Raw genomic sequence first — 20,791 nt, 5'->3', positions numbered from 1 at the left:
TCCTTTTTCCCACTTACCATATCACTAACCCAGGAACCAAGCCCTCAGGAATCCCAGTTATTTCAGTCTGTCACTTATTGTATGTAACCCTGGACAAGTTCTTTCTGCTTCACTTTCCTCATGTGCAAAATGAGTGTTAATAGATTGACCATAAAGGGCTGTTTTGAGGATTAAATGTCAGTGTATTCGAAGTGCTCAGAACCAGAACTAGTAAGCACTCTTATATGTTTGCTTGTATGTTCAGACTTGTATGTTTGAGATTATTACTCTACAAGCTGCTTTTACCCTTTTCCTGATATACTTTTTCAGTTACCTGCTCATAATTGAGTTGATACAGTATCTCACTGAACCTGAAGCAGTTAAAAACTAAGCAGAAAAGCTTCTAACCCTAAATTCTCTGTCACTCTCATTTCCGGTTTAGGTGATTCTTCTTTCCTTTTTGTTTTCCATCATATAACCTATCATTTAGGTCTGATTGTCTCAGATCCATTTCTGTTGCTGTAGTCAGGCAATCATTTTGGCTGATTTTTTATTCCAATCATTCTCCCTTTATGCAAATGGTAAAATAATCTCCAGGCTTTGTCTTGTTCACCTGGAACATTGCTTGGCATGTAACAGGCATTCAGTATTTGTTAGGTAAATGACTCATGTACTGTATCAGCCACCTGTAGTAGGAAATCTAAACCCCCGAACCTTCTGTCAGGTTGTCACTATTGCTGTCAATCTAGTAGTTTCACATCATCGATTCTCTATTCATCTCAGCAAAACCTCTTGCTATATCCTATTTACCTTGTATTAATTCTTGTTCCCATGTTATTGCTATTTCTTGAAATGCCCTTTATTTCTATTCTGTGTCATGGCCAGAACACACTATTTCCACAGAATTTCTCCTTTTTTGCTCTACCAGTGTTAGTCACTCTTCTGTTGTGTGATGTCTCAGCATTTGGTTGATTTTCAGTGTATTTGTACTTAAAATCTCTGGTGGGTATGCCATATCTGCTTACCTCAGTTAGAAGTTTCTGGGGATCAAGAAAAATGTCTCTCTTGTAACCTTTCCTCCCCAGAGCTAGTGGTGTGGCTTATACTCTTCCAGGTGTTTAGTAAATGTTCCTGCAGCAACTCTGTGGAATATGTGGAGTGGTCCTCATGAAGTCCCACAGAGGTTATGTGTTTAGAGGTCATTATTAGCAGGGCAGTTTTGTCTTTACTAAAGAGATACAGGGCTAGTAGATGGTGGAGAATTGGGAGTATATTGTTCAAAAGGGTCTGGGCCAACAGAGGAGTCATTCTGCTCTGAGTAGGTAATTCTGGGATAATAGTCAACTGTGGGCTATATTGTAAACAAAGTTTGTTTTTATTGATAAATTGATCCCAGATATTTAATTTGGGGAGAGAGTAACCCAGAAAAGTTTAGCTTAAAAATGTAACTAAATCCTATCTGACATCATGGTCTGGACTTTTCCTCTATTTAGTTATTCAGAGCATGTTTAGAACTCAGATTATAATTTGACAGAAGTGAGGAAAAGAGTAAATAAGCCAGAAAACTCCATGTTAAATAAAATGCAAGTTACGTTTTCTCAAAATATTAAAGTATGAGGGCCAAGCAATACGAAGTCTGGGTAGCTGATTTCCAGCATCATAGGCATGAGCACTTCCTGAGCTGGAGTAAGAAGATATGCCATCTACTGGCACCTCTTTCATGGAATTTTTATCCTCACTCATTTGAGATCTGAAAACTGAATTTCTAACTTGCTGGGCTGAAGGACAGAAGGGAAAAGACTGCTTTCCAGGGAGGCCTGGCTGACTGATCTCAGGATCTTGAATATGAGCCCCATGTTGGTGGGTAGAGTATACTTAAAAAAATAAATAAAATCTCTTCTCTTCTTTTTAACCTGAAATACCCTTCTTAATTAGCAAAATGAGACAGAAAACCTCTAAAGTGGTTTCCAGGTTTGCATATTCTTCTTCACCTGCAGTACCATGACAGATATAAAATAACAGGACGATAAACAAAAGCAGTCAAACTGCAAGCAGAATGATGTCTGGACTGAAAGACAGCTTACATTTGTAAGGGTATTATCTTAAAAAAAAAAGTAATGAATGAACTGGCAGATGATGACTGAAATTATTTTTTTTTTTTAGAAAGACTGCTTCAGGAGCCAAAGTACCTATTAGATTGTATGTTTGTTTCAAGATTGATATACACTCATATTGTAGCACACTCATAAAAGCTGCTTCTGACATCTCTAGTTTTTCTAGAGAGGCTACAAATGTAAGCTGTCTTTCAGTCCAGACATCATTCTGCTTGCAGTTTGACTGCTTTTGTTTATAGTCCTGTTATTTTATATCTGTCGTGGTACTGCAGGTGAAGAAGAAAATGCAAACCTGGAAACCACTTTAGAGGTTTTCTGTCTCATTTTGCTAATTAAGAAGGGTATTTCAGGTTAAAAAGAATATTGCTCAAGGTTGCACAGCTGGTTAATAACAAGGCTCGGAGTTTCATCTTGGTCTACAGATTTCAAAGATAATGGTGCTTCTCTAAAAGAAAGTTTTTCTAGCAGAACATTGCCAGAATGTCGCTCTTGTACTTATCAGGCTGACCATACTATCAGTGGGTCAGTGGGATATCTACCTGAGGTGTTTTCTTAATGGAGGTGATGGTCTTTCGTGAACTCTGCACGTTCTCTTTCCTGGTTCTCCTGGTGGCCAGCCCATCTGGAAGACACTAGTTGGGGTCAGACACTAATGTAGGTTTCTTTGTCTCAGGACTAAGCTATATAAATAGTGAAGTTAGTACAACTGACTATACCCCTATTTATAAATAGCATTGGTACTTTAGCATGATGCTTTTTAATTAGGGAACTACTGGTGATCACAACTGTGCTTAAAGAATATCTGTTTCTGCAGTGTCCTAGCATTTGGATTAATTAGTGAACAGCACAGAGGCTGTACGGTATCTTTAAACACAGAGGAAAGGGGAGAGTCGTGTGTTATGCTTGGTGACTGAATTCTGACCCAAACCCATCTTATGTAATTTAGAAGACAGACGGATCGAAGCCATGCTGGACTGGTGACTGTTCCAGTCTCATTTTGGGTGCTTTGTATTTTTAGCCTATTGATAATGACAACAAAGATCAGCTTGTTAACTCATTGGTTCATTGATAATATTTCTCATTGTCCCAACCCTATATACTCATTATATATGAGTGTTTTGAATATGGTAGATTTTTTTTTTTTTTAAGATTTTATGTATTTATTTGACAGAGATCACAAGCAGGGAGAGTGGCAGGCAGAGAGAGAGAGGAAGGGAAGCAGGCTCCCTGCTGAGCAGAGAGCCTGATGCGGGGCTCAATCCCTGGACCCTGGGATCATGACCTGAGCTGAAGGCAGAGGCTTTAAACCACTGAGCCACCCAAGCGCCCCGATGTTTTTATTTTTTATCAATCAGCTGACATTAACATTCCAGGTTGAGCAAAGGATGTGATATGAACAACCTTGTAAGAAAGCATTCATTAGGGCGCCTTGGTGGCACAGTGGGTTAAGCCGCTGCCTTCGGCTCAGGTCATGATCTCAGGGTCCTGGGATCAAGTCCCGCATGGGGCTCTCTGCTCAGCAGGGAGCCTGTTTCCTCCTCTCTCTCTCTCTGCCTGCCTCTCTGCCTACTTGTGATCTCTCTCTGTCAAATAAATAAAATCTTTAAAAAAAAAAAAAAAAGAAAGAAAGCATTCATTAAGTGTGCTTTCAAGCTTCCTAAGGAAAGTCCTGGGGATTATAATGCAGTTTATGCTTTATAAAAAAAAAACAACAAAAAAAAACTCAACAGCCATTAATACCTTCTTTTAAGCCATGAATGCTTCTTTTCCCTGAGCTATCTGGTTATAAACTTCATACCCCTTTTATTCTTCCTTTTTAACCCATGGCTTCTCTGTAACAGATTGACTAAATGAGGTTAAATACAACCCCTCAGTCATTTCTGTGGTGATTGTGCTAATGAGATTCATCTATGAGCCAGGAGCCAGAGCAGCTGGTAGGCTTGTCATCTCCAGTTTGTGGTCCCTTTGGACGAAGGACTTTTGGCCAAGTGTGTAGGAAGTCGAGGCACTAAGGAAACTGCTCTGGAACACTGTGTTGTGGTGAATTGAGCTAGGGATCTGTTTTTTGTGGTTGTTAAAGTTACTGACTCATTTCTTTAAAAAGATATCCCAATGCAATTTGAATATCCCTTAATTTGTGCCAGCATTAATAATATTAGTAAATTTGAATTCTTTTGTGCTTTCTTTTTCTTTATCATTTAATGAAAGTGTGAATGTCATATGAAATGACTTGGAAAAGGTGAGGGAAAGGAGCTGGTGTCCTGGCTAAGGTAAAATTAGATAAACCCTCAAATAATTGGTTGTGGGCCTTGACAATGATCATTGCTAAGCAGCTGGCAATGATTGGCCTTAATATTTTTTTCTCTACAGTGGCAAGCTGGCAAGGGGTTTGAGCATTTTACAAAGTGTAAATAAAAATGTATTCATTTCGATGAAACTCTGTTTGTATCTTCTGTTTCTGAAGGTGCACTCACAGAGTGCTATGATGAACTGGGCAACCGATATCAGCTTCCAGTCTACTGCCTGGCACCACCAATCAACATGATAGAGGAAAAGAGCGACATAGAGACTCTGGATATTCCTGAGCCACCGCCTAATTCTGGATATGAATGTCAGCTCCGTTTGCGCCTTTCCACAGGCAAAGACCTCAAACTTGTGGTCCGCAGCACAGACACTGTATACCACATGAAGAGGAGGCTACATGCAGCAGAAGGTGTGGAACCGAGTAGCCAGCGATGGTTCTTTTCTGGCAGACCTCTTACCGACAAAATGAAGTTGGAAGAGCTGAAGATCCCAAAGGACTATGTTGTGCAAGTTATAATGAGCCAGCCTTTGCAAAACCCCACACCAGTTGAGAACTGATTGGTCCTATTGGCTGGTCCCAAGATCCCGCCCGTTCCTTTTTATTGTTGTCGTTGTCATTTCCTACTCTATGGCGTGAAATTTATTTTCACTGCTCTGAATTCCGTATGAATGGATTTAGTTCTGAGGAATTACCAGTGAAAACTTCCATCTGTGATGGAGACCAACAAAAATTATTAATAAAACACAAAGAGCCAGCCTTTGAGACTCATGTAATTAGTTTCTAATTTGAAAGAAGGCAGTTTAAAAATAGATAACCATTTATTTTAAAACACCCAATAATGTAATGACTATATTTAAATGATTTGGACTGTAAATAGAATGTTATGTCCATGAAGAACAGCACCAAGCACCTTGTGAATACAGATTAAAATACATATATATATATATATATATATATAAATGTGTGTGTATGTGTGTATATATATATATATATATGTATTTTTTTCCCCAAAAAAACATCAATAACAGTTATAAAATGAGCTTTTTAAAATAGAAACTGAAAAGAGCAGTATTTGAGGTTCACTTCTATCTGGTCTGAATTCTTTGCTCAATTAATATTTAGCCATAAAGGAGTAGAGACTGGCTAATTGTGTTTCAGTATTGCTTTCCCCATCCCTGTATCTTGAGCTCCTTATTTACATTCACACTAAATTTTGGTGCCTTCCAGCACATTGGTGGCAGGTACCCTTCTGGAACACTAGGCAATAATTTAGTCAGTGCAGTCAGATCTCTGATTTTCAGCTGATACTCAGTTGAAAATTCTTTTGTCCCTTTGCTACATAGATATTTTGAAATGTCTGTATAACAAAGCTGTTTTTATATCCAGGCTTAGAGGGTCACTACTATATTATACCTTCATCGATCTACCTACTCTGCTTGGGACTTTTCAGCGCATGCCCCCAAATGCACTGGGCCAGGGAATGCAAGGAATCAAGGACCGATGTTCGCACTATAAGATAACGCAGTCAATTTTCTCTTCCTCCCAGTTTGCAGGAAGGTTTTAAGGAAAACAAGTTGTATCTGTGCCTGGGAGAACTGTGCCTATTTTCAGTCTTTTAGAGAAAATACCAACTCCTAATTTACTGGTACGTGTATGGACATCACTTAAACATCAGCAATGACACCAAATGACGAAACATTGCTTTATACATTAACTTTCCAGTTCACTGTTACCTCTACTTGTGGTAGATGACAGTTTTCCCCTCTCATCTTTCCTAGCAAAAAGTCAAATGAAGAGCCATCTGCAGATTAGATGAGAGGACTGCTAAATCTGGTGAGAGCACCTGATTTTCTCGCACTATATTGGAAAAAAGCTGCCAAGGGTTATATTTAATTTGGGGCCTTTGAAAAGTTAGTTCCAGAAAGAAGAGGGGGACTGTCACATAATCACTGTAGCCCCGAGACTGTGATATGGCAAAGTAGAGGCAAGAAGGTACGTACACAGCTCTCAGTTGGAAATAATCAGACCTCCACACCTATTTGGATGTGAAGCACTATTAATTTTAATGGCAAAATGAAACTGCTAATTAGTTTAAATGTAAAGTTTAAAATGGTATTAAATTTACTGTAGCCTGATTAGATATAATATCTATAATTATAACCTACCTTGTTTCTGAGAGCTTTAACTACTTCCTTTTCTTTATGCAATCATTTTAAAGAAGATTGTGGCTATATTCAATTTAGAGTTGTTGATAATTGAATCTGAATACAAGAGACGACAGCAACGGTAATTCCAAAGGAGTATTTTTATATTTGAAGGTGGGGCTTTGAGGGTGTTTGAACATAATGCCCGTCTTCAAAGAGTTTGTTACTTGTGTGCTACATGGAATAGCAACAGTTCTCAAAGTTTGACAACTGGAAAAGTGTTCAAACCTATTTTCCCTAAGTTGAATTGGGTGATATCATCAATAATCTATGGTAGCTAAGAAGGTTTTTTTTGTTTGTGTAGAGCTCTCTAAGAATTTTGTTTTAAAGGTACATATACTTTGCATAACGATTTTCTGGGCATGTTTAACTAACCTGGGTGAGAAAACCATGGTGCTGTTTAATGTAAATAGATTGATATAAGATTGGACCAATACTTGATGTGTACAATTTTAGTATGTAGGGTTTTTGTGCTTTTTTAAAAAAAATGTTCAATTTTTCTCTTTGTCTTGGCCTTTATTCTGGGTTTTTAATTGTTACTCTCTATATAAGAGTAAACTGCCTCATTCTAATAAAACCTCTAAAAAGGTTTTTCTTCTTTTTAAGAACTTACTTCAATAAATAACAAGTTCATTTTCATCAGACTTAGGCTCCACTGTGCCAAACCACACATGGTTATTTATAGATATGATTTATCCTCCACATTGAAATCTTGGTCTAAAGTAGACTATTGTTTTTATCTCTTAAGGCCCATGCCATAAATCAGAACTCATAACTCAGTTTTCTAGAAACACTGAGCTCATTTCTTATCCATTTTGGATCAAAGTGGCAGGTTTTGATAATTTTTTATTTAAAATAGGTAATACATATGTATGTGGGCAAATCCAAAAATACCAAAGTGAAAAGTCTCTCTCCAATCACCAGATGTAACAACTGTTACCAGTGTTCTGGGTATCTTGAAAGATACTCCAGCCCAGCAGTTCCTCAACTTGAGAATGCATCAGAATTACCTAGAAGGCATCTGAAAGCACAGATTGCTAGACTTTTCTCCCAAGGGTTCCACATTAGTAGGTCTGAGTGGGCCCCAGTAATTTGGATTCCTGAGAGGTCCCAGGTGCTGCTGCAGCTGGTCTGCAGAATCACACAGTGAAAACCATTGTTCTGATGTACATTGAGTGTATTCACCCAGGCTACCCTGTTTTTTTCATAAATACATACACCATTCGCCTTGATTTCTCTTTAAAATGATGAATCTTGGGTCTGCCTTTTCTTATGGTTGCACCAGTCTTGTGTTGTTTGGACTTCACTTTGGTCAATTTGGCTACTTGCAATTTTGCTACTGTAAACCATGGTGCTGAGAAGTGTCCTTTTCTATAGCTACATCATTATGTCTATGTGCATCTATAGAATGCACTCCTGAAGAGAGAATTGCTAGGTCAAAGAGTTATGCACAATTACCCTCCAGATTTTACCAATTTGATACAATAGCAATATAATTGCTCTTATTTTCTTATATATCCTAACCAACATTTTGTTCTTTGACAATCTAAGTGAAAATCTGTATCCTGTGGTCTTCATGTATTTTCTTTGTAGTTTAACATTTTAATGTATGTTATAGGCCTTTTTTTTTTCTGCAAATTGTTTGTGTTTGCTCATATTTCTGGTGTACTTTGGCTTTTCTCCTCTTGATTTGTGAACTCTCTTTATTAAGGAAATTAGTCATTTTCTATCATGTGTTACTATTTGTTTTTGCCTTTGTATAATTTACACCATGTGCAAATTTTAAGTTTTGCTTGGTTGGATTGATCAGATTTGTATTTTATGGCTTCAGGGTTTTCTTCAGAAGGTTTTACCCAGTCAGATTATAAAAATTTTTTCTCATTTTTTAAAATATTTCTTTCATGGTTTCATTGTCTGGAGTTATTTTGGTGCAAGGAATAGAATAGCAGCCCAGATTTATTAATTTGTTCCTTTGTTTTTGTACATAGCTAATCCCACTTTTCCTGATACTGCTTATTGAATTAATTTTCATGGGTCTTTTTCCCATTGATGGAGGAAAAATCACTATTTTATGATGGCTTTTAAGACTATACTTTTTTAATGGTCTTTCTTATTAATTGAACAAATTACCAAATATACCTGTGTCCATCTCAAATTCTCAATTGCTATTGTGATTTAGTATTTAGGCTAAAGAAAAGAAAAAAGAGGAGTGTGGCCGATAACCTCCCTTGCAGTAACTGGTCTCCTGCGATTTCTGTTCTCTGTCTCTGTGGGGGCTTTTCATGTGGGCAACTGCCCATTTTGCCAGGTGTCAGCAGAGTTGATTTGGCCGTTTCTAGTCTTGGTCTTTGGCATGAGGCAAGTGATGATAATACATAAGAGCTAAGGACTAGTGGAAAAGAAATGATTTCACGTTGCTTAGCTTCCTCAAAAATTCTTCCCTTTTTATAGCTGATAGAGACTGTGGAGTGACCAGTCCTGTGGTGCAGGCCTGAAACTCTAGTGCTTTCTTCAGCCCAGCCTGCTGGTCACCCCCTCTGCAAGTGCAGCTCCTCTGCCCTTGCTTTGGCCCCTGAACAAGGGCGTTCCTTGCTGACTAAGGCATTCTGATGTAACTATGACATAGTAATGCTATAGAGCGTTACCACCTTCCAAAGAACACCTAAATGTACTTGGTCTAACTGAGCTCTACCTTGAGAGCACAGTGGATTAACTCACTGTTGAAATAATGAAACTTAATTGAAACATCTATACACATACCTACAAGCACATTTTTTTAAACTTTAAATTTTATAATGTAATTGAGGAAAAGAGTCCTGAAGTAGACACTAACAGATTGGTTTTTTTGTTGTACGTCTAGTCCCCAAAGAATGTCACTTTATCCATGCTATTGAATTTTAGTTTTTACAGAGTTTCAGTTTGGGCCCATCCGAACTAAACGCTCAGTTTCCTGAGTCTATTCTAGAACTGCACAGTTTACAAAAATGTTCCTCCCCCCCTCCCTTAAATCTATCCATTTATTTTAGAGAGAGAGTGGGGGGTGGTGGCACCTAAGGGTAGAGGGAGGGAGAAAGAATCCTCAAGCAGACTACCCGCTGAGTGTGGGACAGGAGCTCAATCCCAGGACCTGGAGCTCATGACCCCAGCCAAAGTTGGATGCTCAACTGATTGAGCCAGTCAGGCACCCCTGAAAATGTGCTTAAAAGGATCTTTTAAAATCTGAGAGTTGCACCCTGATACCTTTTATAATCACTCTGATGATTTCCAGGGAGGAGGGGAAACTCAATCCTGAAACTGGTCATTTGATGTTCATTTTAAATTAGGTTGAAATAAATGAATAAATTATTTTATTTTATTTTATTTTTAAAGATTTTATTTATTTATTTGACAGAGAGAGAGATCACAAATAGGCAGAGAGACAGAGAGAGAGATGAGGAGAAGCAGGCTCCCTGCTGAGCAGAGAGCCCCATGCGGGACCCGATCCCAGGCCCCTGGGATCATGACCTGAGCCGAAGGTAGAGGCTTAACCCACTGAGCCACCCAGGTGCCCCGAATAAATTATTTTAAATATTAATTTAAAATGTAGTCAGTCAGAATTATAACCTGTGATACTTATTATCTTGTACTTTCCCTTTGCCCCCATGGCCCCATTCTGAAGCAATAAGAGGAACAGTATCTTCTTGCTTTAGAGACTGTGTCTGTAAAAAACATATGCCATGGTTCCTTTTTGTGTATCTCAGGAGTCTTGCCCTAGGAAAATGAGAAAGAGAAGCCTTTCTAAGACCTTGGTATAGTTTCTCCTCCCACAACTATGTGTAGATCTTAGGCTGTATGCCAGCAAAAGCCATCTAGGATTCCAGAAAAGAGGCAGAAACATATCCCAAGTTAAGCTTAATGGCAAGGCCCTTTGAAAGGATGATGGGTTTCCAAATGTCATTTTCCAGCCAGGTAGTACTAGTCTCTCAGTTCAGTACTCTGTGTAGGCATAGTAGCATCCACACTTGTTTGTCAGAGGATATTCTTCTCAGAGAACAAGTGCACTTTCCACCACATCAGAGGAAGAGAAGAGCACGGTTCTGCTTTGTATCTTAAATACAGAGTGTTCACAGTAATGAACATGATTTCTGTTCTTAACAAGTTTGACTTATGAGCGACAATCTTAGATAAGCAGTATTCTTTTCTGTTGCGCATTGACAGTGATTTTTGTGGGTGATTAGGTAACTCTTGAGCTCTGAATGCCTTATGGTCAGTCATGTTGCATAACTGATCCTTAAGAAATTCTTGGTTTATAGTAAATGAGCTGTACCTCTTTAGTTGCCAAACTTGTTCCTCAGAAGTTTATGGTAGGAAGAGATGTGATATTTAGCATCATGCAGAAAGGATTTCTGAGCCAGGAAAATGCTGTCTTCAAACTTAAAGAGAATTTGCTAAAGTGGAAGTGAATTACTCAGATCACTTGCTTGGAGCATAGGCATTGAATTTGACCTTGAATTTGAATCACGGTTCTACCACTGGTACACCATGTGTTTTGGGAAAGGTTCTTAATTTCTCTTCGCCAAAATTTCTTCACCTGTAAATTCTGGGTAACACCTGACTCGCAGGGTTATGAGTATAAATAACTTGATGTACTTAAAGCACCTGCCTAACCCGTAGCAAGCACTTACTATGGGTAGTTAACCACCATTACTATCACAGTACGATCAGGGAGGGAGGATTCACAAGCCCCAGGCTGAAAACATTTGTAAATTATTCAAGGCATTAATTACACAAAATTAAAATTATGCAAGGATGTGCAATAATCATTCTACCCTAATAGATTTGTACAGTTGCTTGAGCACCTAACTTTGTAATTCAGGTCCTAGATAGAACATAGCTCCCATATCCCTAAAGGTCTGTTTCCCTTATAGGTAGGGGCGCTTCACCATTTGCCAATTTCCAGTGTCTCGCATCCAGGTGATTTTAGCTTAATGATTGAGAGAACAGACAGGATTCTGAGCTTATTAGATCACTAGGGACAAAGAGTGGGAAGGCAGGGTGCCTGGGTGGCTCAGTGGGTTAAGCCTCTGCCTTTGGCTCAGGTCATGAACTCAGGGTCCTGGGATCGAGCCCCACATGGGGCTCTCTGCTCAGCAGGGAGCCTGCTCCCCCCCCCCCACCTTCTCTCTGCCTGCTTCTCTGCCTACTTGTGATATCTCTCTCTCTGTGTCAAATAAATAAATGAAATACTTTAAAAAAAAAAAAAAGTGGGAAGGCATCACTGTCTTTCAGCAGTTTTGCTCCAGACAATGTTTGTAATTCTTTGGATATACTTATGAATAGTGTTGATCTGAAAAGCAGCAGCAGAATTGAGACACATCCACAGAGAAAGTGGTTACTTCACATTGTATTTATCATGAGGTCAATAAGTTCAAGTTAAGAACCTGCTGGTCAAAGAGCACTTATTTGAAACTTTCATGTGTAAAAGCCAATGTAAAAATATCCACTTAGTTTCTAAATTTATTTTTAGATATGTTAATAGTTGTGATTACTTATAGTCTATTTTCAGATACATTTGTTCCAAAAAACTGTTTGAGGGTCCCATTAACGTGATGAAGCCTTTTCTTTTTGAGCAGATCCTTTTTCCCTTTCTTTTTCTCTGCTTTCTGCCTCTCCTGGTATTTGTCCATGGTGAAGATAGTAAACAGCTTAAATTCCTTGTAATTAAGACGCTTTTGTTGGGGGAAAGAAAGAAAAATTATTTCAGGAAGGATTTGATACTTTGTTTCAGATGACAGCAGGATTGTAATCATTTCCCATTTAAAAACTTGGAAACTTGAAGAGGCTTAGTAATTAGGGCATAATTATAGTCTGATTGTAGTCTAGGAGCCGGGAACAGAGAGTCTTTGTGGACTCTAAAGTGACCGAGGATCACTTTCTTACTTCTGCTGCTTTCTTACTTCTAGACTGGTCTAGATGCTTCAGGCTGACACCTGAAGGTCTACCTAGTGTGATCCATCTTTTTCAACCTTAGCTCCCACTTGCTTTCCCAGCATAGACTTCCTTTTTTTTTTTTAATTAAAAAAAATTGTTTTAAGTAGGCTCTGTACCTAGTGTGAGGCTTGAACTCATAACCCTGAGATTAAGAGTCCTGTGTTCTACCATCTGAGCCAGCCAGGTGCCCCACAGACTTCCTCTTTAAATAGGTAGAATTCAGGGTCTTCACCAGAGTTGTTCTCTCTTAGGATTTTGCTCATGTATGTTCCCATCTGTACTTTCCTTTCTACTTACTTAAATCTATAAACCCTTCCCCCAACATCAACTCCTGCCCTATGTATTTCCTTCTCTAAACTTCTAAACAAAATTTTCTTCACTAAGTTTCTGTAATTATGCATCCATCTATATGATAAAACACTTAGCCCTCTCTCTTCAAAGGCGTATAAATCTCTTCAGTTTTTTTCTGATCCCAGTGCCATGACACACTTCAGCAGGTTTTCCCTACCCATGTCTATAGTAGGGAATAGGACATTATCTCTGCCTTTGGCAGAGAGCCTGCCAGATCACACTTACACGGTCACCTGTGATGTCAAAGTCATGGTAGAGCTCTCTGAGGTCCTCTTTCTTAATATTGAAGAGAAAGTTGTACATGTGGAAGTTTTCTGCACCAATTCTCAGTGCTCCGTCCAGGTCAAGCAGCTCAAAGACAGGCCGGGAATGGCGGAAGATAAATTGCTCTTCCAAGTGGTTCTGTTGAGAGAAATACATTATACAAGGAACAGTGTTGGTGCTACTTTCCAAACTTGGGCTGCTTTGGACACCTGGATGGCTCAGTCAATTAAGCATCTGCCTTCGGCTCAGGTCATGATCCTGGGGTCCTAGGATCCAGTTCTACAGCAGGCTCCTTGCTCTACAGGGCTCTTGCTTCTCCCTCTACCTCTGCCTCTCCCCCTGCTTGTGCTTTCTCTCTCTCTCTCTCTCTTTCTCTCTCTGTTATATGGATAGATAAAATCTTTTAAACATTTCTTTACGAATTAATTTTAGAAAGTGACCTCGGACTGTATTTACATCCATTTCCTAGGGGGCTAAAAACAAAAGGCAAAATCCTAGAAGCTCAGGGTTGAAAGGCTTCTATGGTCAATGTTTCAAGTTTGGGGAACTTAAGCCCCCTGTTGTGATCAACTGTGCTAGAATGAACCCTTGTCTCTACAACACATTTCCTTACATTCGGTGAAAATCTACTTGTGAAATATCACAGTAAGGATGATAAGATCCTGAACACAAGTTTCCTTTACAAGGGAAATAGATAAAGACACATTGGGAGTGAGTGTGTCTGAGGAAAGGTAGGAACCCAAAGAAGAAAGTTTCTCATCTCCATCATCCATCCCCTTTAGAAAGTTCTCCAAGAAAACCAATCACTGAGAGTGTGAGGCACTTGGGATGCCTGGTGGCTCTTTAGGAAGGACAAGGAAGGGCATGCCAAGGAGGGAAGCAGTAGGGTGAGGTCTACAGAAAGAGGATGCGGGAGGGCTGAACATGGGCAGCAGGGCGCATGAGGCTGGGTGGCCTGAAGATTTCTAGGTTATAGACAGACCGTTTAGGAACCACAAGTAGTTCTCTCCCCATTTTTTTCCCTTCTTGTTTTGAGTGAAAGGAAGACAACTCTGATGCAATCTTAATTCACTGCTACGTTTTGCAAGATGGTGGCGGCAGCTAAGCTCTGCCGCCTCAGCCCTGGATCCTGACTTGTTACTTGCCTGTTGGGCCAGCAAGATGCAGACCAACATGTAGAACTGGTCAAAACCGATCTCGCCCACAGCGTTCCAGTCCAGCATGTTAAACACAATCATGATCTGTGTCCGGTTCCAGCTAGTCACGTGGTGAAGGAAGTGATAGAACAGCACATCTGTTAAGGCGGGAAGGTGAAGAGACTGATTATTCTGAGACTGTTCCAGATGCCGAACAAAAGGGAGCCACATAAATGGCAGCAATGCCCAAAGCTTGCTGACCCGGAGCAGTCTCAATAACACATTCTGTCTCTCTTCGTCACTCTGCCTTCAAGTTCTCAAACCTTTCTTGCCCTGGAGCTGGACAAGGAGTTGGACAAGGCCCTGTGCCCAGATCTGTGGAGGATGAGACAGTGGATTGGGCTTGATTCTTGAGCCCAGCTCACATGCATGACCAAGCCCACAGAGGTGTGTCCATAACCAAAAAAGGTGCAGGATACTCCTCATACCGGACAGAGCTGAGTTCTCACTGGGGACTTCAGACACCTTGGAGAAGCTGAGTCTCACCTGGGTCTTTCACTCGAGATCATGAAAACAGAAATTTAAAAATCACTCCTGTAAATTTTCAGTATTCCTCATGCCTATGTGAAGCGCATGCATTTGGCGATGGGGGAAAGGAGCAATCTTGAACACCTCAGGGGCTAGGTGCCTTCACTGCCGCCTTTCACTGGACCCTGACACCCCTGCAGGGAAAGTGGTATCACACCCTTTTATAGTAAGCGTCAGGTCATAACAGGTCCGTTACAGTGCTTCTGTAACTATAAGGAGCAGACCATTCACTTGAGAATGTTGTGAAAATACAGACTCTGATTCATGAAACATGGTGCTGGACTGAGTGTACATTTCTCACAAGCTCCTCATGTTGCTGCTGCTGCTGGCTGGTGGACCCCACGGAGGGGTGGCAGACCTGGGACTCAGATGTCCACCTGACATACTCTTTCCACAGTGAAGCCATGTCTTTTGCAGATTAATTAATACAGATGTATTCGATCATACAGAAAACAAATACTGTGACTTAAAAAACAGGGAAGGTTTTTGCCAGAAATTCCACTCACTGATCATCTGTCTCGGGGAGTTAAAGATAGAAGAAAGCAGCATGGGGACACATTTATAGGCTAGTATATGACTTTGTGTACATGCTATGTCCCCTGGTCTGCTAGTTACAGAACCTATCTCCTGTGTAAAATATGACTCCAATAAATACATGAAACATCTTTGTAATGCCCCCGGGGTCCTGGGGTCAAGCCCCACATGAAGCTCCTGGCTCAGAGGGGAGGCTGCCTCTCCCTCTTCCTGCCGCTCCCCTGCTTGTGCTCTCTCTCTCTCCGTCACTCACTCTTTCAAATAAATAAAATCTATTTTATTTTTTTTTTAAGATTTTATTTATTTATTTGAGAGAGAGACAGTGAGAGATAACATGAGTGAGGAGGTCAGAGGGAGAAGCAGACTCCCCATGGAGCTGGGAGCCCGATGTGGGACTCGATACCGGGACTTCAGGATCATGACCTGAGCTGAAGGCAGTCGTCCAACCAACTGAGCCACCCAGGCGCCCAATAAAATCTATTTTAAAATAACAACAGCAAAAACATCTATGTAGTTTGGTGTCCCAGCTGAATCTAGCTAAGAGGATAGCGAACCAGTCATCACAATGCCATGATTTGAGGGGCATCTGATGGTCTCCATATCCCTTCCTTATGCCCCACTCGGTATGAACATGTGGGAACAAAACATTATATATATCCACCTTTATATATATGACCTTTGTGTAGTTGCTCCTTGAGAAATGTTTCGATGTGAGACTTAGGAGCTACTTAGCAAAAACTATTTTTAAAGCAGCAGACTCTGGCACATGCATCTCCAAAGCCTTAAGTCGCTGCCTCCTTGAAGGCAAAACTTAAGACTGTGCCTACAATCTCTCACAGCACTATCCAGTCCCCTGGTGAGCAGAGGACAGGAGCATGACGTCACCTCTCGGGCTTTGCATCATCGCAGAGTGATTTAGTTACTAGGGAGACGAGACTTCTCGGCAAACATTCTGGTGAGACTAGGAGTGTAAGCTTTGGAGTCAGGAAGCCCTGGGTTTGTCCCAGCTTTTCTGTTTACACCCGGGTGCCTTACAGTTGCCTTATCTAGGTCCGGGCTATTGCAAAGATTTGGTGACATTGTGTGTGAATCGATATGTAAAGAGAAAAACTGAGGCATGAAACTGTGAGAAAACGAAGGCGTCTTTTCATCATTTTGTGAAGACTGCATAAGCTCTTAACAAATCTTTATGAAGGGGCGCCTGGGTGACTCAGTGGGTTAAAGCCTCTGCCTTCAGTTCAGGTCATGATCTCAGGGCCCTAGGATCAAGCCCCAAATCGGGCTTTCTGCTCCATAGGAGACTGCTTCCCCTTCTCTCTCTGCCTGCCTCTGCCTACTTGTGATCTCTATCTGTCAAATAAATAAAATCTTAAAAAAAAAAAATCTTTATGGAAGGGGCACCTGGTGGTGCAATCGATTGAGTGTCCAACTCTTGGTTTTGACTCCAGATCACAGAGTCTTGTGATCAAACCCTGTGTCCGGCTCCATGCTCAGCAGGGAGTTGGCTTGAGAGTCTCTCTCTCCCTCTCCCTCTGCCTCTCCCCTGCTCCTTCTTGACTTCTTTCTCTCTCTCAAATAAATAAATCTTTAAAAAAAAATCTTTATGGACGAAATACCTTATTCATAAAAGACATTTATTTCCTTCAGATCACAATAAATGGATAGGATACTTGATTTATATCCAGCCCTTTAAAACAAAATAAAACCAAAAAAGCACAAAGGATTTTAATTGGTCCTCCATTGGTTTGTGCATTCAAAGGTAGGGTCAAGATCATCAACACTTTTTGGTCACAAATAACCAAAAATTAGAAGGCATCCTACAGATTATTGATTCAAACCTCCCACTTGATAGATGAGAAATCTTTTTGGGGCTCTTCAGGGTAATGACTGAATGGGGATCCCCCAGGAATAATTAAAATAATAACTAACAGTAAGTTCTTATCATGTGGTAGACACTGTGCTAGCCATTTTCCACACATTATCTGATTTCATTTTTTTTTCCAATCATGAGGTGTGCTCTATTATTAGAAGCCTCATTTATGGATGAGGAAAATGACCCTTAAATAGGAAGGTGACACGCTCTCCAAATCACCAAGGGGGAGCAAGTGTCCCCACCAGAGACTGCGGCCTTCTCCTCCTCACTCAACTGCCCCTGGTCTCTAGTCTTGGTAAGTGATTTCTCTTGCTTCATTTAGAAGATAAAATATATATTATATATTCTGGTCCTGTGAGTTTTCCTGCACATTAGTTAAAAGCCAGGTAACAACTCAGAGGAAGCCCTGCTGACACACTGACCATTCAAGGTGTTGTTGCGGTGGACGTCAAGAAGATGAAAATACTCCAGCAAGGCCTTCACGTTCCTCACGGATAACAGGCAGTACAGCTTGTCCAGATAGAGGTACCACAGAAACGATCCTTGCTTCAGTCTCATCGTGGTCTTCATTAGGCTGAAGGTTCTGGCCACCTGGAACAGAAGAGTATTCTGCCTTGGAACTAGAATGTTGGACACAGAGAGGTTCTGGGAGCCAAGGCCTCCCTATGATGTAATGTTATGGAAGCAGAAACTGAAATTGCTTCCTCCCAGTCCTCTGTACTTGCTGTCAGGATTTATTATCTTTTTTTTTTCTTTTAAGATTTATTGGGAGAGAGGGAGCATGCATAAGCAGGGGTGGGGCAGAGGGAGAGAGAGAGAGTCTTAAGCAGATTTCCCTGCTGAGGACAGGGCCCAATATGGGGCTGAACCTAAATCAAGAGTCAGACGCTTAACCGACTGAGCCACCTTGTGCTCCATCAGGATTTGCTAAATCTCTTGTTAACTTCATTATTCCCCTGCTATTAAAATATAACCAGTTCTAAACTGAAATCACAGACCACTTAGAAATGAATGTGAGAACATGCTCTCCTTGCGCATAGAAACCTGTGCTATGTGGCCAAAGTGCTCGTCAGAGGAGTATTTATAGTTAGAAAATAAGAAAAATGGAAAAACATATGAAAAATTACTAAAACAGCCTTTTGACATAATCACCTATCACTACTATACCTAAAACTCAACATCGTGCCTTAATGTCACTAAATATTCACTCAGCATTCACATTTCCTTGATTATTTCTTTAAATTGTTAGTAAATTAAGTCAGGAAACCAAACAGATTGAAGTGTTACATTTAGACTGTTTCTTAATATCTTCAGGTTCCTCCTTTCTTTTTCTTGCAATTTATTTGTTGAATAATCCAGATTGTTGTGTAGAGGGAAACATTCTGGTTTTTGCAGATTTTATCTCCAATGTGTTAACACGTCCCTCTGTCTCCTGTATTTTTTATAAGCTTGTAGTTAGAGCTAGTGTGAAAGCTGGTTTTAAGAAAAGACCAATAAAAACATAAACTTTTGGCAAGTGTGATAAGAAGAAAGATTTTTAAAATTGAGAATGAGGAAGAAATAATTATTGATATGGAAGAGATGAAAATAAGAGTATTATACACAAACTCTCTGGGTGCCTGGCTGGCTCCGTCGGCAGAGCATGTGACTCTTGATCTCGAGATTGTGGGTTTGGTTCCACAATGAGTGTAGAGGTTACTGGAAAATAAAATCTTATTTAAAAAGAGCTAAATTAGCTCTGTCTGATAAATATACTCTGTGAGCCACAGATCTGAGTTGGATATGTTATGTGAAATTTTCTAGTAGCCATTTTTTTAAAAAAGTAAAAAGGGCTACCTGGGTGGTTCAGTCAGTTAGGTGTCAGCCTCTTGATTTTAGCTGAAGTCTTGATCTCAGCGTCGTGAGTTCAAGCTTGGTGTTGGGCCCCATAGAGTGGAGCCTACTTAAGAAGGAGAAGGAGAAGAAGAAGAAGAGGAGGAGAAAGAAGAAGAAGAAGGGAAGGAAGAAAGGAAAGAACTGAAATTATTATAATTTTTTAAGATTGTATTTATTTGTTTGTCTGGAGAGCATGCATGGTTGGGGAGTGGGCAGAAGGAGAGGTAGAGAATCCCAAACAGACTCCATGCCTAACACAGAGCCCACTGAGTGGCTCGATCTCAAAATCTCATGACCCCGAGATCATGACCTGAGCTGAAACCAAGAGTAGGATGCTTACCTGAGCCACTCAAGTGCCCTGCAGTGAAATTAATTTTGATAACATTTAACCCCATATCTGAAATGTTATCATTTCAATTTGTAATCAATATACGTTTTAAATTAGTTATATTACAATTCTTTTTCCAGGTTTATTGAGATATAATTGACATAAAATATTTTGTAAGCTTAAAATGTACAACACGTGAGGTGCCTGGCTGGGTCAGTTGGTAATGTGGATGATTCTTGATGTTAGGGTTGTGATTTCGAGTTCCATGTTGGACATACAGTTTACTTAAAAGAAAAAAAAAATATGCAGCAGGCTTTATCATTCTTCTAGAGAATCGTAAAGAGAGGAAACTCTCCAACTCATTTTATGTATCTAACATAATCTTGATATCAACACATGGCAAGATCAGTATAAGAAAAGCAAGTTAAAAATCTCACTCGTGAACATAAAAGCAATAATTCTAAATAAAACATTAGCAAACTAAATCCATACACATAAAAACTGTGAAAAATAACACCCATAAGGGAGTTCTTCAGGCACAGAAAAATAATCCCATACGGAAACACAGAAATTCAGGAAGGAAAGAAGAGCACCAGAAATTAAAAATGTGTGAGTAAACCTAAACGAATCTTAACTGTATACAACACTAAAAATAATGTCGTGTGAGGAATCTAGTTGCAGGTGCGTTCAGAATTTACCAAGAGCTACAATAGGAAAGATCCACTGGCACGGAGGGGAGGGAGAAGAAAACTTCCTCCATTTAACAACATTTTCCCAGTTGTAGCAGTTAGGGTGAGTGCTACTAGCTACTATAACAACTTCCAGAAGTTGGCCCTGGGAGGGAGGGGTTTCGTTCCCCTCTCTCAACAGCACAAAGCTTTTGCTTTGAGTGCAGTTGCTTTTGCTACTTCTGGGGAAGTCTTGGAGCCCTTATACTCATCCTCGGGTGGCCATCAACCACCTCCTTTACTCCTGCATGGGCAAGAAGGGGCACTCTTCAGTCCGCGGCCCTGCCCCCAATGTCTCTCACTTGTAGGAAGGAGCTTATGAGTACGTGTGACCACCCCTTGTACCTGGCACTCCAACTATTCCACACCGATATGGCAGCCCACATTTTGCGTTTAACCCTTTGCCAAAACCTTAGTTGCTTTTCTCTCCACCACTTGGATGGGGGCCACCATTTTCAGCCACATGCTGCCATGTGAACAGGGTATTGTGCCCTATCTATCCTTGCAGGAGCTTGTTGATTTCCAGAGCTCAGGTCACTTGG

General features: G+C 40.3%; 2 protein-coding genes across 4 annotated transcripts in view; one reads left to right on the top strand and one right to left on the bottom strand.

Moving 5' to 3' along the window:
- UBTD2 (ubiquitin domain containing 2) overlaps window positions 1-8,499 on the top strand; it is a 63,863-nt gene extending 55,364 nt beyond the window's left edge. For all 3 annotated transcript variants that reach the window (XM_059174310.1, XM_059174308.1, XM_059174309.1), the window contains exon 3: window positions 4,558-8,499. In XM_059174310.1, coding sequence (XP_059030293.1) covers window positions 4,558-4,955 — 398 coding nt within the window. In that variant the 3' untranslated portion in view covers window positions 4,956-8,499. The remainder of the gene's footprint in view (window positions 1-4,557) is intronic.
- Window positions 8,500-11,857: 3,358 nt separating this feature from the next.
- On the bottom strand, window positions 11,858-17,917 carry EFCAB9 (EF-hand calcium binding domain 9). The gene is made up of 4 exons (XM_059174311.1): window positions 17,741-17,917; window positions 14,333-14,481; window positions 13,149-13,325; window positions 11,858-12,310 (listed from the first exon to the last, which is right to left on the bottom strand). The coding sequence occupies exons 1-4, from the start codon at window positions 17,886-17,888 to the stop codon at window positions 12,131-12,133; spliced, it is 654 nt and encodes a 217-aa protein (XP_059030294.1). The 5' UTR covers window positions 17,889-17,917; the 3' UTR covers window positions 11,858-12,130.
- Between the last annotated feature and the right edge of the window lie 2,874 nt (window positions 17,918-20,791).

This window comes from Mustela lutreola, chromosome 5 (genome assembly GCF_030435805.1).
Source record: "Mustela lutreola isolate mMusLut2 chromosome 5, mMusLut2.pri, whole genome shotgun sequence".
Lineage (NCBI taxonomy): Eukaryota > Metazoa > Chordata > Mammalia > Carnivora > Mustelidae > Mustela > Mustela lutreola.
Note: the sequence above shows the minus strand (reverse complement) of the source record. Positions and strands in the feature narration are given on the sequence as shown.

What these genes read in the sequence shown, in the direction of transcription:
- EFCAB9 (XM_059174311.1), bottom strand. Translation starts at nt 17,888, where the DNA reads ATGAAGACCACGATGAGACTGAAGCAAGGATCGTTTCTGTGGTACCTC. An exon ending in CCGCAACAACACCTTGAATG is followed by an intron (nt 14,482 to 17,740) that starts GTCAGTGTGTCA and finishes CCGCCTTAACAG; the next exon opens with ATGTGCTGTTCTATCACTTC. An exon ending in GCATCTTGCTGGCCCAACAG is followed by an intron (nt 13,326 to 14,332) that starts GCAAGTAACAAG and finishes TTCTCTCAACAG; the next exon opens with AACCACTTGGAAGAGCAATT.